Source organism: Notothenia rossii (genome assembly GCF_949606895.1).
Source record: "Notothenia rossii genome assembly, chromosome: 3".
NCBI lineage: Eukaryota > Metazoa > Chordata > Actinopteri > Perciformes > Nototheniidae > Notothenia > Notothenia rossii.
The window spans coordinates 78,319,090-78,333,155 of record NC_136901.1 but is presented as its reverse complement, the minus strand read 5'-3'; the positions used below and the strand labels follow the sequence as shown (position 1 = coordinate 78,333,155).

Sequence of the window (14,066 nt, the reverse complement as noted above, 5' to 3'; positions counted from 1 at the left end):
TTTTAAAAATGTTAAATATTTCCCTTTGATATAAAGTTGAGTAGAAGTAACATTTTATTGTTTGTTGAGGGGTACATATAAAAAATTGAAAAACATCACCTCAGATCACAATTTCAGTTCAGTGTAAATCTCAGCTTGAAATGTGTGTTTATAAAAAAAGATCTGATGTGAAACACAAACTATGATAAGAAAGGATACATTTTGTTTTTTTAGTAAAAAGTTAATTTCTATTTCTATCACCACTACATTAACACAAGCCCTACTGGCACACATTGAACTGCAGAAATATTAATTTCCTTGTAAACTCCTTTCAAACCCTTCAACTCAGATTTCTCTTCCGGTGGGATCCTCCCACTCAGGTTCTTCTTCTACCTGTAAAAGTAACAACTTGGTTTCAGACTGTGGATAATAATCATATGTCTAGAACTGCTGAACTGTTGCTATGGTGACAGACGTCCCACTCACCTGAGCTGAGGGGCACCTGCACTTTGGAGCGAATTTCCACGATGTCACCCTCCTCAGGGATTCATGGAGGGACGCGCTCAGGTCGTGAGTGTCCCTCACCTGACAAACACACACGACCTCTGTCACATGATATGCACATGTTGATTTATATTCCTGTATGTAACACGTGTTTTCACAGTGTAGCAAATTACCTGGTAACAGGTTAAGCCAATGGCCTTTTGAGTTGTGAAGGGGAGTTATTTTATATTAGAAATAACTATAAATATATTGTAGATACATATTTTTGGATTATTTGTTTCCTACCTTCATGCTGTTGAGACAGGCGTTTCTGAAGTCCATGTTAGAGCTGGAGCTCACGATACTGATGGAGGAACTGAGAATCACCTTCGCTGCTGAACGCATCCTCTGTTGGCTCTGAACATCCAAACATAGACCATCAGGACCCACATCAACATTTTATTAAAGCGTATTTATCATTTATTTCCATTGATTGATTGGATTAATCTATACAATGTCATACAATAATGAAATGAACATTAAAATCCCCAAGAGCCCAAATGTTTTGTCTTCAAATGTAAAGGTTTTGCCCAACAAACAGCCTAAAACCCCAAATATATTACATTTTCAATGATTAAAAGCAGATAAAAGCTGCAAATTCTCATGTTTGAGAGGCTGCAACCTGCAAAAGTTTGACATCTGTTCTTGCTTAATAATTACAAAATGAAAAATCTACTATTCTATCTTTCAATGAGTCAAATAATTGCTGAGGCAAAAACACTTTTATGTAAAATTATTAATATCATGGGAAAAACACTACAATACATGATTGAATGTATTTCCTCTCTAGCAGTTATTGTGTAGGTGGACCTGCCTGTTTTCTTAGATTTTGGGCTTTCAGAGCGTCCTTCAGCTCGGTCTGCAGGGCTCTTGTGACGGCCTGCCTGTTGTTGTTCAGAATATCCTCCAGGTGGCGCTGTATCAGCACTTCTGTGGCTGTGGGAGGATGGCAGACACAGCAAAGGAGATGAAACAAAGACCGACTTCAACATGATGATTTGTGACTGTACAGTTAGCGGTCTCTCACCCAGCATATCAGAGAGCTCGGAGGCGAAGGGGTCCCCGTGCTGCAGGAAGACATAGAGCAGGAGACTCTGCTGTATCGAGTAGACACTTTCCTGCTCCAGATCCTCCTGCTCCTGCTCTACTGTGTACACGGTGCCATCGCCGTCTGCAAAATATGTAAAACATATGTTTTGAAAGTAGAAATGAGAAGGGAAGTGTATGAAAACATAATTGTTAGTGAGATATTCACTTTAAAAAGTAAGCACTGCGAGTCCACACTGGTGCAGCGATGGGCTGTAACAATACGGCATGTACTTAACGTTGTGGTAATGGCAGACGCACCCTAGGGATGGGCAAGTAATTGTTTCAACACTTGGCTTTACAGATCTAGTTTTAAAACTTGAGTTCACTTAGCAAACAGACTTTTTCTCAATCTTGCCTTGGTGTAAAGTAGCAACAATTCAGCTTTCTTTTAGATGTTCATTGTTCAAACCTGAATACCTGTCGATTTCCAGGCTAAAATAAACCAAAATCTATTGTTTGCAACAGTATCTTTTGTCTAGCCGCCTTACGACAGAGCAGAATGGTTTATGAGTCTGTATTAGTTTACTTTCGGTATTAAGAATGATGATTCTTGTAATGTTCACAGTCCTTTGGTTGAACTTGTGGATGTGATTCATTGTGTTAGCGACAAGGACAAGAAACAGTAATTTTGCAAGAACCTTTTTTCTGAGAAATCAGCCAATTATTGAGTGGTAGAGATTCTTTAGTGATGATTAAGCTTAGTTCCACACAAGTGCCTCTTAACTGTAATCAAGATTTACTCAATTCAGCTCGCTTACACGTTGTTTAGATTAATCACAGATTCAAGTTAACTCTTTCGTTAACTGATGGCAAGAAAGAGAAACAGACTAAATTGATGCTCAAATTAAACATTCATGAAGGCTGACTGGTGTCCCGACACACAAGGAATCATTTGACTATTTCACTGAGACACAATACATATTATTAATAATAACAATATAATATATACTTTTTTAATGTGCCAGTATTTTGCAGTTGAAAAATATAACGTCAACCATATATTTTTTTGACATGTTAGACAACATTAATGTTCACTCCTAGGAAATATTCAACTGTTTTATTCTTTAAAGATCAGCTCGTAGAAACTGAAGCAAGATCAATGTACGATTAGATATTAGATAAGCTGAGTAAAACATCATGGTCAAAGTTATATGCCAATGTGAATACCTGTGGTAACTCAATCAATTTACTCCTTTATGGGTCTTTTCTTGGATTAAAGAGTCATTGTTTTTGCACAACTCTTTTGATTTTATTCAAACATATGTTTTCCTTCTGATACTGTTTTCACAGTTCTTGCTACTTCCACTGATAAATGTACCTATAAATCAGCTGACGGATTTACAGCAAAAGATACGATAAACAAGCACGATACAGGAAGCATCTCCTTTTAAGAATTTAATAAGTGACACAAAGTGTTTTCCTTGGTTTTGGTTTTAGGAAATTAAACAGTGTTAGGGTTTTGTTATTTGTTGGGTTGTGGTTATGGGACTTTAACAAAAATAACAGCTTTGATGTTTGAACCAGTTTGAACATAATGCATAGATGTAATCTGGGTTCTCACTACTTGAGTCGTTTTCCTTTACTTGTACTCAAGTGTTTGCTTTTTTAGTACCTTTACTTCTACTTGAGTCATCTAAATTGAAAAAGCAACAATGATGTTAACTGAGTGCAGTTTTAAATAGTGATTTCTAAACAAATCTGAGTGCGAAGGGACAAACCCCGTCAACCCTTCCTGGAACCCAAACATCTTTGTGGATGGTGATAATATGTGAAGGAACAACTACTTCTTGGAACACAATTAACTGTTTACAATGAACGTGAATGGGTAGTTCGGATTGGAAACATGTGGAAGTGATTCATTGGTGAGATTTATTAAATGCAGTGACAATCCTTTTAACCACTGAAGCCCAGATGTGCAGTGTTGGAGCCTCTTCTCTCTAAGTGCTGTCCCTTATTATTTGTTGTTAGTGTGTTCTGTGTGTGTTTTGTTCTTTCTCTCTCCATTGTTCTCTCTGGTTTCATGTATAGGACTCAAATCATGAGCCTTTATGATCCATTAAAGATTTTATAGGTGGCTTCAGGCTAGGGCTGTGCTCACTCTCTAACAAATCTGGTTTAAATTAGTTTTATACTCACGCCTCATCCGTTGTTTCAGAAAGTCCCTTTTAAGACAGGATTAACTGTCCTGGACTCGAATGACCTTGTTCAATAAAAGCCTTGACAGTTCCTTCAGTGAATCACCAAAATGTAGCCTGACCATCAGTACTCGTTGTTCCTATCAGTGGTTGTTGTTTACCTTTAACGGAGGAGCAGTGAATGCCGCACAGCCCCAGGTCCTGACAGTCCAGATTAGCAGGGAGGTTCTGGAAGAAGATGGAGGGCCCTGTGAGAGGAACATTACTGGGGCCGTACACCAACACCTGGACCCGTGCAGTCAAGGAACACTAATCAAGATCAGATGACAGAGCCGATCAACCATGTCGACACAAAGAAGGAGCAGAGTTCCGGCCACATGTGTGATTTCAATGCGTTGGTCATTACCCAAAGCCACTGACCTTAGCTGAGGGTTGGAACACAACTCCACAGGGGGTTTGGGGGCTGGGTCTGAAAATATTTGTAGCTTCCCAAAACGGAGGTAAGCTGCGTTTGAACTCGTGCTTCCTTTGTAAACATTTTGAAATAACTATTTCTGCAGTTTCCATGTGAACAACATGGTGCAACATTATAAAATAATCTCAGGACAGAATAGTTGTGTTTTCATCCAATGAAAATTAGGCTCAACTGGGAATACGTTTGGATCAAAACCAAGGAAGATGTGTTATGTAGTTATCCCCCTAAATATAGACAATATTTCCTTTCATCCCTCTCTATAATAGCTGTTTTTTCACTCCGCCTTCAAGAAACACGGTCCTGCAGCCACCACAACAGACACACGCTGTGAAAATCACAAACAGACAGCAAAGGATATTTGGATGTGTGTGAGTTGTGTTGCCAGATTAGGGTACTGCAGTACACAGGGGCTCAGCAGTGTGACGGGTTGCATGCTGAGCTCCCCAAACAGGCCCTGGTCCATGGTTTCAGGGGGGACACTGAGGGGCAACCAGCGTCCGAGGAGCGGGTGTCCTCCATGACACCAGCGTCCTTTCTTCACACACTCTGGAGGCCTTAAAACCAACAAAAATATGATATATAAATAACAGTAAGCATACCTGAGTGCGTCTGTATTATCAAAATGCTTGTGTTGCATTTATAGATGAAGTTACAAACCTATTAGATTATTTTCTGTCAACATTGATCCACACAAACAAACATGAATTAAATCATATTAAACAGTATTACTGACTGTGTTTTACAGGTGACATCCAGATACAGTGACCATTGGTTTCCAATTGCTGTATTCTTGATTTTCGCTCTGCAAGAATGTGTACATAGAGTTACTTAAAAAAACACATGGCAGAGGGGGTTTGAGTAACTAGCCCTTGATTGTGATTATGTTGTAACTCTGTAAAACATGAATGCTTTGTCAAACATATACTTTGAATACATTCGATGCGGTCATTTTACAGGTGTGAAATTTGCCAGATGTATCAGTACTATACCTGTTGTCGTAGCTAAAGTCTCGCTGGAAGGTCTGCTGGCTGAATTTGAACTTGAAGTGGGTTTTAATCTACGAAAAAGAAGGTTGATCAAATATTTGGTACCTATTTTAAAATCATACATGTCATACATCATCATACATGTCAGAGAAAAACAGATCTTACCCTTAGGTTAGCCAAACTGTATGTGTGTAGAAACACTTCTATACGAGCACACAACTCTGGACGGAAAAGTGTTGCATCGTTCATCTGTATAGTGCAAGCAATAGACAGATATTGTATATTAAATAAAAAATGTAGCATTAATAATTGAAAAAATTAGTAAGTTTGGCCAAATTACTAAAATCAGATCCCTCCCACATTTCTTCGGACATTCTTCCTACAAAGAGGTTACTAAGTAATACCAGATATTATAGAAAAATATCACAGTTCTTTGTACCTGAAAAGACAGAAGCAATCTGATTGGACCGTATAGTTCAATGAAGGCACACAGCTCATCAGGGTCAGGTGGAGGACACGCACGGGAAAACATGCTCTCCTTCAAAGCTGTGAGGGTTAACACAGTATATCAAAGTGATGGAGTGCACAGAAGCGGAAGTCGTGTGGGAAGTTGTAAGATCTGTGTATACTTACCAGGTTGGAGTTCCTTGCTAATCTTTTTGCACCAGCAACCAGCCGCTGCAACTGCACCACAATGTGAACACTGTTACAACACTTAATCATATGTCAGATAACGGTAGCTGGTCACTTTTTGATATTGAGCAAGTCTTTTTCTAATCTTTGAGTTTACTTTTTGATATCGAGCAAGTCTTTTTCTAATCTTTCAGTTTATTTTTCCAATTTATCATGTCTTTATTAAAAAGAAGATCTGTATCCCCTTTTGAAATGAAATGCAAGATTTTTCTGGAATTCAGTGACTAACACATCAGTAATTTCAGATGTTACATTTAAAATGCCCATTTTTTTTGTATTACTTTAAATTATTTCCGAATGCACAGCTGTAAGGAAGTATGAAAATGACTAGTCTTGAGTGAAAGACAAATGCAAGTGAATTATAACCCTTCAATAAATAATAATGTGTTTGATTATAGGAAAGAAAATAAATGTCTCTATATTGTTTTTAGTAGTATGAATGTGCTTGTAGATACGACAGCTTATTATAATGTGTTTTGACGGATTTTTTCAACAGTAATTAACCTATATTTCACACGTGCTATATGTACATAGTGGTATTCAAGCCTATCTCTATCTATCAGAATACTATTTAATTATGTATGCCCTTTATGTTTCAACTTTTATAAACATCTATCTGAAAAACAAAACAAATTTAAGACAATGTAACTCCACTGGTGGTGGCTCATCCTGATGAAGCAGCAAAACTATAAACAAACTTTGGGTGCTTTTTAACTCACCAGTACAGTTTAGACTTTGAAATGAATCTCCTGTGTCCGTCCATAGAAGTACTAAAAGCCCTCCTTTCGCTTCCAAACCATCTTGATGCCGTTTATTTCCAAAAAGCGTGAAAAACCGCAGCACCTGAAGTTGTAGAAGAAATATAGTTTAGCTAACTTTAGCTAAATATGCTACGCTAGCTTCCAACATTTGCTAGCTCTATTTTACAAATAACTACAAGCTGAGGTTATCTGTCATTTAATCAGCATAGTTACACGTACAAAACGTTTTGTTTTCTAACGATAATATTTATTATTTAAAGTATTACCTGCTGTATCTCTCTGAGCATCCTTCATGTACAGTGCAATGCAAGGCGCGCGCCGAACGAGCATTCTGCATGTTTCTCTGTTAAATAATGTAGGCCTACCACCTATGTTATGGATAGTGTCAAAGTACATTTACTTAAGTAGGAACTGTACTTAAGTAAATGTACTTACTCACATTGCAGCACTTGTACTTTACCTGAGTATTCTCAGTTTATGCTATACTTCTACTACAATTAAAAGCAAATATTGTACTTTTTACTCCAGCACATTTATTTGACAGCTATTGTTAGTTACTTTTATATTTAGCTTATTAGCTCAAAGAAAACCTAGATGAGTTATATAGATATCCAGCATCAATACAGTTATTCAAATTAGTTCTACATTTACCCTTCATCATAATAGTAACCATTAACTCAACAATGGCCATTACGCATAAGGAGTAGGCTACTTTTACTTTTGGTACTTTAAGTATATTTTGATGTTGATACTTTTTGTTGTTGAATGCAGGACCCTTAGTTAGTTGTAACAAAGTAAATTAAGTATTTCTACTTTTAGTTGAGTAACAAATCTGATTTCTTCTTCCAAAACTGCATCTATAAACTATCCACAGCTGCATAATATATTTTTAGTTTTGGTAATAAAAAGTACAAAGTTATAAACATTTTTACTAAACTGTATGTGTGTGATCGTAGTAACAAGCTCCTAATCATGTTTTTAAGCCACCCAAAGCTTCAACATGATCTTAACTTCAAGTCCACTTTCTTGCTTGTTCTTCGGCTTTTAACCACATCTCACAGTATTCCTCAGCTGACTGTTCTTACCTTTTACAATCTGTTTCCACCTACATTAGATCCCACCAAATGTGCACATCTTTAAACGATTCAGAAAGTGCTATTTCCGTTTTTGCATTTCTGGATGTTTGGCTCCTTGAAATGATCCCAACAAAAAAATGGAAATCTGAACAGTAGATAACATACATTATTTTATTTGTATATATATATATATATTCATACATTTTTAATACAATGATGTAGACTATTAAAACAAAACAGTACAACAAACATTTAGTTTGATTTCACAATTGCTATTTGTATACATATATATGAAGAGTTCCTTCAACATAAATCTCATTTCCCCTCTTTCTCAGACCACTCCTTGTATCCTCCGGCATAATTACGTGCACTGAAACAGAAGACAGGGGCACACTTTTAGACCAATAAGCACATATAATAACATAACACACGGCCAGCAAAGTCAGGCGATGTTACTGTGAGGAAAGACAATTGTTCAAGAGTGTATTGGAGTCTGAGAAGCAAGATGGTCGGTGTGTGTGTGTGTGTGTGTGTGTGTGTGTGTGTGTGTGTGTGTGTGTGTGTGTGTGTGTGTGTGTGTGTGTGTGTGTGTGTGTGTGTGTGTGTGTGTGTGTGTGTGTGTGTGTGTGTGTGTGTGTGTGTGTGTGTGTGTGTGTGAGTGTGAGTTTGTGTTTCTACTTAAAATGTTTAGCAACCAATAATTTATTTACTTCACGTATCCCAGTTGGTGGGCCTTGTTTGTGGCATTTAACCCTCGCCTGCCCAACTGGCAGTGAAACACCAGCTCTGGCGCATCTTGCGGTGGCTTTGTTACTCCGAACTTGGCCTTGAATTCCTCTGGCGCCATCGCAAAAGCAGCCTCTACTGTATCAACTGAAAGAAGAAAGGGAGGAGGAGAGAGAGGCAGAAAATGTTTTAGGATTAAATGGATAACAAACTTGGGTATTCAGTATGCACAATAAGAGTTCAGTGTTCAGTATTAGGCAAACATACTATATATTTTACCTTGATTTTATTTGAACCCCTGCATATAAATAAGTACAAAGGAAGCTTACCTGGAATGTGAACAGATCCTTGAATTTGTCCTTTATCCACTTCCTCTTTAGTGCGAACATCCACCACAAGCAGATTCTGACTCTTTCCCAGAAGGGCTTTCAGATCCTCATAGGAAATATCCTTAGTTACTGGCAATGCAACAGGAAACACATCAAAAACGTTATCGTCTGATAAGGATTTTATTAAATACTCCCATAAAACTGCACCTTTGACTCGTAAAAGAGGCTGCTAAAACATGCTGGAATCCCTTCACCTTAGTTGAGAAACATATATTTGTATTGCATCATAGATCATCATGTCCATCACAGAACATAAATGAATATAAAAACAACATTGTCTTTTCTTTTTGATTTATCAGGCCCTATTATTCACTACTCTACAAACAACCTGATTATCATTATATTCACAAACGGTCACAAAATACAGTAGATTATGCCACAACAAACACGGAGGTGTACATATTTAACCATCTAATGGTACCCTAAGATAAATAAAGTATTCTGCTGATTTAAAATGTGTTGAGAAAGAAAGCACTGGTATCAGTGGAAGAAATCCTGAGTTGAGTATAAATATAAGCATAAGTGGAGGAAATCAGCTTACATTTACATTTGGTTTTAAATTGCTTGGGGGAAAAAAGACTCAGTGATGATTTAGATGCCTGTTTTGAATATTAAGGGGACATTCCTCTCCAGAGGATTGCTCCCTCATGCTTGCACTTTTTCTTAGTGTTTAGTGTGGTAGTGGTAAGTGCTTGTTATAGAAGTACAGGCACAATGCCTTTGATGCGGCAGGGAGGCAGGCAAGCATGTGTTACTTCATTGGAGAGGGAAATTATGAAACTGGTTTGTTGGCTGTTACCTGAGTAACAGCTCTGGCATTCCCAGACGGTACAGGTAGGTTACACCTCATCATGATAATCGTTTCATTTCTGCTGAGTCATTCTGAATCATTGAGTCTTATAACTACTATACAGGAGATTTGTCTTCATTTAATATTTATTAGTTAGACAAGTCTGTCCACGAGACAATTTTACTTGCATTAATACTGATTGATATTGTGATCTAAACAATCTTAAAACTACACAGATGATAATACAAAGCACAACATTGTTGTTGCTTCTTAACTTTATTCAGAGGTTGTTTGAAATAAAAAAAAAGTGCCCGAATATCATTTTGGGTTTGTTTAATAAAAGAAAGAAACAAATAGTTAGGAATGCATTTGGTTGAAACAAGTAATATATTATGTGTAGGTGTGAAATGAAAAAATAATTGATGGTAAAAACATAAGACTGAGGTATGATGTTAATTGTTTATCAAGCTTTGTTTTTGTACTTCCTTACCTGGAAGTGAAAGGGTTGCCTATCAGATAATTATATGTAAAAAGGGCAGCGTTTGGTATAACGCGTTTAAGCTTCGGCTAAGACCGTTTCGGTTAATATTTATTTATTTTTCACTTTAATTGAATGTTATTGGTTTATTTTTAGGTGCATTTTACAACTACGGGAAATCCTAATACGACATTACAACTTTAAATAAGCTACTATTTAAACTAAAGGTTCTCAGCCAACATTTGGGATGTTTAAAGACGTTCATAAAGTTCAAACACACTGCTGTTAGTTAAATGTATATAACTGCTTTATAACTGCATCCGTAAGAGAAGTCAAAATGTACTCACCTGAGCTCGTCGCCATCCTGCTTTTATGAATGTCTTGTCAATGTGACTGAATTGTGAAAGTAATTTCAATATGTTAAAAATAACTATACCATAGTTCTTCCTTGTTATGTGTTCACTGACATTTCATTGGCTTAGACACCTAAAGAAGGCCGGACTTAGCTTGAAAATCTGCAGCCGTTGACCAATTATATCTTCTTCCCACTTGAGGTGATTTTACAGGACTTTCAAAGTAAAAGTTGAAGTTGGCTAACAAACAAAAGAAAACAGACAGCAGAATTCAGTTGAAAGAAGGAACAGATAGCACAATGTTGATCATAATCTATTACAGTAAACAATCCTGTTTTCAAAATATAATTAAGTTAAATATCGTCAAAATGTATTACAATATCCATATCAATGTTATTGCCCTTTTCAGAGTCTTATTCTTGATGTAACATATTATTAACATATTATTAATGCATTAACTTGTATGTTGCTGGTCAACGTAGAGGTTTTCTCCTGTTGAATAGTTTATTCTATAAAAAAGCACCATATTCTATAAATAGTTTTATCAATTTACATTTTAAATCTGCAAAGGGAAAATAAACTAAAGCACTCATTACATGTAGGGGAGTGAAAATGATGTAGATTCCATCTGAAATGTAGTGGAGAATTATACTGTGAAATAAAAGGAAATTGCTCAATCAAAGCAAAGCTACTGTGCTTAAACTATTTCACCTCTGCACACAAATGGATGACAGTGTTACACAATTAATAAATGAGAGGAGAACAATGACAATGTATGGTTTCATACATTATACAAGGGTTCAATGAATGATGAAAAGCATGTTCTATTGCCTACAGTCAACATTTTGGATAAACTTTTGATCAGACTCCAAGGTAAAGTTTCATAAAACTGGTGCCAAGGTATATTTAAGATTAAGATGAATGTTCTTCTTCATAAAAAATGTCACACTTCAACTTGTAGGCCTATTCAAAAAACGCTCAGAGGAAAAAATAATAATCAGCAAAGAGCTTTTACGAAGTTTTTATTAAAATAAGTTTTAGTTAATTACAAGAGTCAGAATCTATATTCTACACAAAATATATTTACAACACATTTAAGCCATGATAAGAGGAGACAACTCTACAATAAACCACAAAGGCTTATTCGCCAGCAAATAAACCTGTAGTTCAAGCCACAAAATAACAAAATGGCCCATTTGATAATGTTATTCCATGAACACCACTACTCTTTCCCCACATATGTTAAGATATGTTAAACAATTTCTTAATTCTACAATCAATCATATTACCACCCTAGAACTGTTTGTGTGTTGTTCATGATTACATTGTTGTTGTATTTTTCCCTGTCTCAAGGGGACTGTTCAGTGGGCGGGGGGTGAATTGTCTGTGGATCACAGAGTCCCCTCTGTGCTGTAAGAAGGATTTCCCAGTCCATTAGCAGAGTCTCTCTTTGCCTTTTGACGCATTTGATGCTTCCAGAGGATCACAGCTGCTATGATGAGAACAAGTAGGAGGGTGACCCCCCCTCCAATAATCCCAGCTAACAGATTATGGTCAGAAGATTCAGGGTGCTCATACCGCATACAGGAGAAGTCTGAGGGGATGCTATGTCCTGCACTGTTCACCGCCTCTACACACACATTGGTCCCGACTTCCATAGATCTGACCAAACCTCGTCTGGAAACATCCTCAAACTCAAGGACTTCACCTCCCTCTATCATCACTTTGTACCCAGTCACCACAGAAGACGGAGCACACCACCTGATCTCTATTTTCCCTCTGTCCCCCCCTCGAGTGATTGGCACCAGCCCTTGGATGCGTGGCGAATGAGGAGGCTGATCCCCCCCACTGACCCCTGGACAGAGGCACCCAGTCTTTGCTGAAATCTGGTCACAGGGCGCCTGATTCTCCAAGCAGAAGTCGTAATGGCAGAGCTTCGGTGCCTGATGGACCAGGGGGTTTTGCACAGATTTCACCACTTGAGTATGGACTGTGGGTTTTCCATAATCGTAATCGCCATCGCCATCGTCATCGTCATCGTCACCTTCTGAGCCGATTCCAGTCAGGAATATTATCCGAGGTCGAGTGGCGGGAGCTTTAGTAGAGGTAGCATGAGTGAAGAGGTGGGAGTGAGGGAGAGGCGAGGCAATCAGAAAAAGGAGAAGCACGGCCAGGTTTCTGCACAGTGACATCATCTCTGTGGAAAGAAGTGACAAAAGATAAGATATAAAATATTAGTCATTGCAAAAATATATGAGAAAATACATCTAAATACATCACCATCACTGTTAACATTATGTTTATCCATGCAGAAGAAATACATATTCTTATCTATTGACCTTGTATATTAAGGAAGATACGTGGAGGCAAGTAATGAGAAGGAATTAAAGCAGCCGTGTCAAACTAAATGTAATCGCGGGCCACATCAGCATTATGGCTGCCCTCAAAGGGCCGGTTGTAACTTTAAGACTATATAAAAATACATACATAAATATAAAATAATGTATTATATTACATTATTGCCTCTGCATTGGAATATTATCAGATAGAGTAATAACTTCATAATTAACTACGTCTGAAAGCAGAAGTCTGGGCCAAATAATTGCAAGTCCCGCGAATGCCACAAAATGATTTAAAAAGAAAAGCCAAATTCTGGAAAAAAAGTCAAAATCAAAAAAAAGAAGTAACATTTAAAAAAAGAGTCAAATTCTGAGAAAAAAGGCATATTTAGATTTTTAGTAGGAGCCAAAATACAACATTTGGTTACAATAACAGACAAAAATAATAAATCAACAAAGATCCACAGTGGTACTAAGGATAAGAGATAAGGTACTATATGAGATGTTTTTGCATTTTTCCTCTTTTGTCAGAATTTTATTTGTATAAACTAATGACACTAAAAGCTCATTTATTAGGCTTGTTGACGAAGAGTATGTTACCAAAGTTTATGTCGCGGAAATTGCTCTGTATTGAATCAAACATTTGCGGTGTTCTAGTTCCCATTCTGTAAACAGCTTTATATAAATAAATACTGAGTGCCTGAAGAAAGAAACACGATATTGACGTGACCCCATCAGCACGTCCATTGTCTCCTGGCAGAAAGCCAGATGAGTTCTGTGAGAACCCAGAACTGAAGAACAGATGGGTTTTCACTTTAAACTCCAGTACTTTTGGGATATCTTTTCTCATGCAATTTAGTGCAACTGATGACTAACACTCTCAGAATAAACATTAAATCACTCCAGTGTTTTGCATGTGGTCGACGCACACATCAGCCCAGGATTAAAAGTGACTGAAAAGTAAAGAAAAGTGTTTTTAAAAGGGTTTACTGTACCTGCTTGATGTTGGTGGGTATACCAAGTGTTGGTCCTCTCTTGTTCCTTGTCTGCTCGAACCGTGTGCTCACTAGTATTCTGCTCTCACTGTCTGAAGTTGACTCTCCCCTCCTCCTAAACACCCCCTCTTTTTCGTCCCTCAGTGCCTCCCATTCCACTCTCCCATCTGCATCTCTCTCTTCTCTGGCCTTTCTCACATCTTGCCTCTTTCTCAACGTCCAACCGACTGTTGTTGCACTTTTTTTATATTTCTTTGTT

The 14,066-nt window shown here is 37.4% G+C and overlaps 3 protein-coding genes across 3 annotated transcripts; all 3 read right to left on the bottom strand.

Moving 5' to 3' along the window:
- Positions 1-36: 36 nt before the first annotated feature.
- Positions 37-7,175, bottom strand: top6bl (TOP6B like initiator of meiotic double strand breaks). Its single transcript, XM_079669668.1, has 14 exons — positions 6,928-7,175; positions 6,620-6,743; positions 5,841-5,891; positions 5,647-5,753; positions 5,373-5,456; positions 5,211-5,278; positions 4,955-5,023; positions 4,580-4,775; positions 3,908-4,031; positions 1,550-1,693; positions 1,337-1,458; positions 769-879; positions 466-564; positions 37-372 (listed from the first exon to the last, which is right to left on the bottom strand). Exons 1-14 carry the CDS (start codon positions 6,946-6,948, stop codon positions 325-327), a joined length of 1,368 nt encoding a protein of 455 aa, XP_079525794.1. The 5' UTR covers positions 6,949-7,175; the 3' UTR covers positions 37-324.
- Positions 7,176-7,894: 719 nt separating this feature from the next.
- Positions 7,895-10,601, bottom strand: tstd1 (thiosulfate sulfurtransferase like domain containing 1). The gene is made up of 4 exons (XM_079672306.1): positions 10,468-10,601; positions 8,793-8,921; positions 8,448-8,610; positions 7,895-8,107 (listed from the first exon to the last, which is right to left on the bottom strand). Exons 1-4 carry the CDS (start codon positions 10,481-10,483, stop codon positions 8,053-8,055), a joined length of 363 nt encoding a protein of 120 aa, XP_079528432.1. The 5' UTR covers positions 10,484-10,601; the 3' UTR covers positions 7,895-8,052.
- Positions 10,602-11,478: 877 nt separating this feature from the next.
- On the bottom strand, positions 11,479-13,962 carry LOC307033738 (LRRN4 C-terminal-like protein). The gene is made up of 2 exons (XM_079672307.1): positions 13,808-13,962; positions 11,479-12,670 (listed from the first exon to the last, which is right to left on the bottom strand). The coding sequence occupies exon 2, from the start codon at positions 12,666-12,668 to the stop codon at positions 11,865-11,867; it is 804 nt and encodes a 267-aa protein (XP_079528433.1). The 5' UTR covers positions 12,669-12,670; positions 13,808-13,962; the 3' UTR covers positions 11,479-11,864.
- Between the last annotated feature and the right edge of the window lie 104 nt (positions 13,963-14,066).

What these genes read in the sequence shown, in the direction of transcription:
- tstd1 (XM_079672306.1), bottom strand. An exon ending in AGGATCTGTTCACATTCCAG is followed by an intron (nt 8,611 to 8,792) that starts GTAAGCTTCCTT and finishes TTCTTCTTTCAG; the next exon opens with TTGATACAGTAGAGGCTGCT. An exon ending in CACCAACTGGGATACGTGAA is followed by an intron (nt 8,108 to 8,447) that starts GTAAATAAATTA and finishes CTTCTGTTTCAG; the next exon opens with TGCACGTAATTATGCCGGAG.
- LOC307033738 (XM_079672307.1), bottom strand. Translation starts at nt 12,668, where the DNA reads ATGATGTCACTGTGCAGAAACCTGGCCGTGCTTCTCCTTTTTCTGATT.
- top6bl (XM_079669668.1), bottom strand. Translation starts at nt 6,948, where the DNA reads ATGCTCAGAGAGATACAGCAG. An exon ending in ACAGTTTGGCTAACCTAAGG is followed by an intron (nt 5,279 to 5,372) that starts GTAAGATCTGTT and finishes TCTTTTTCGTAG; the next exon opens with ATTAAAACCCACTTCAAGTT. An exon ending in CACAACTCACACACATCCAA is followed by an intron (nt 4,032 to 4,579) that starts ATATCCTTTGCT and finishes GCACGGGTCCAG; the next exon opens with GTGTTGGTGTACGGCCCCAG.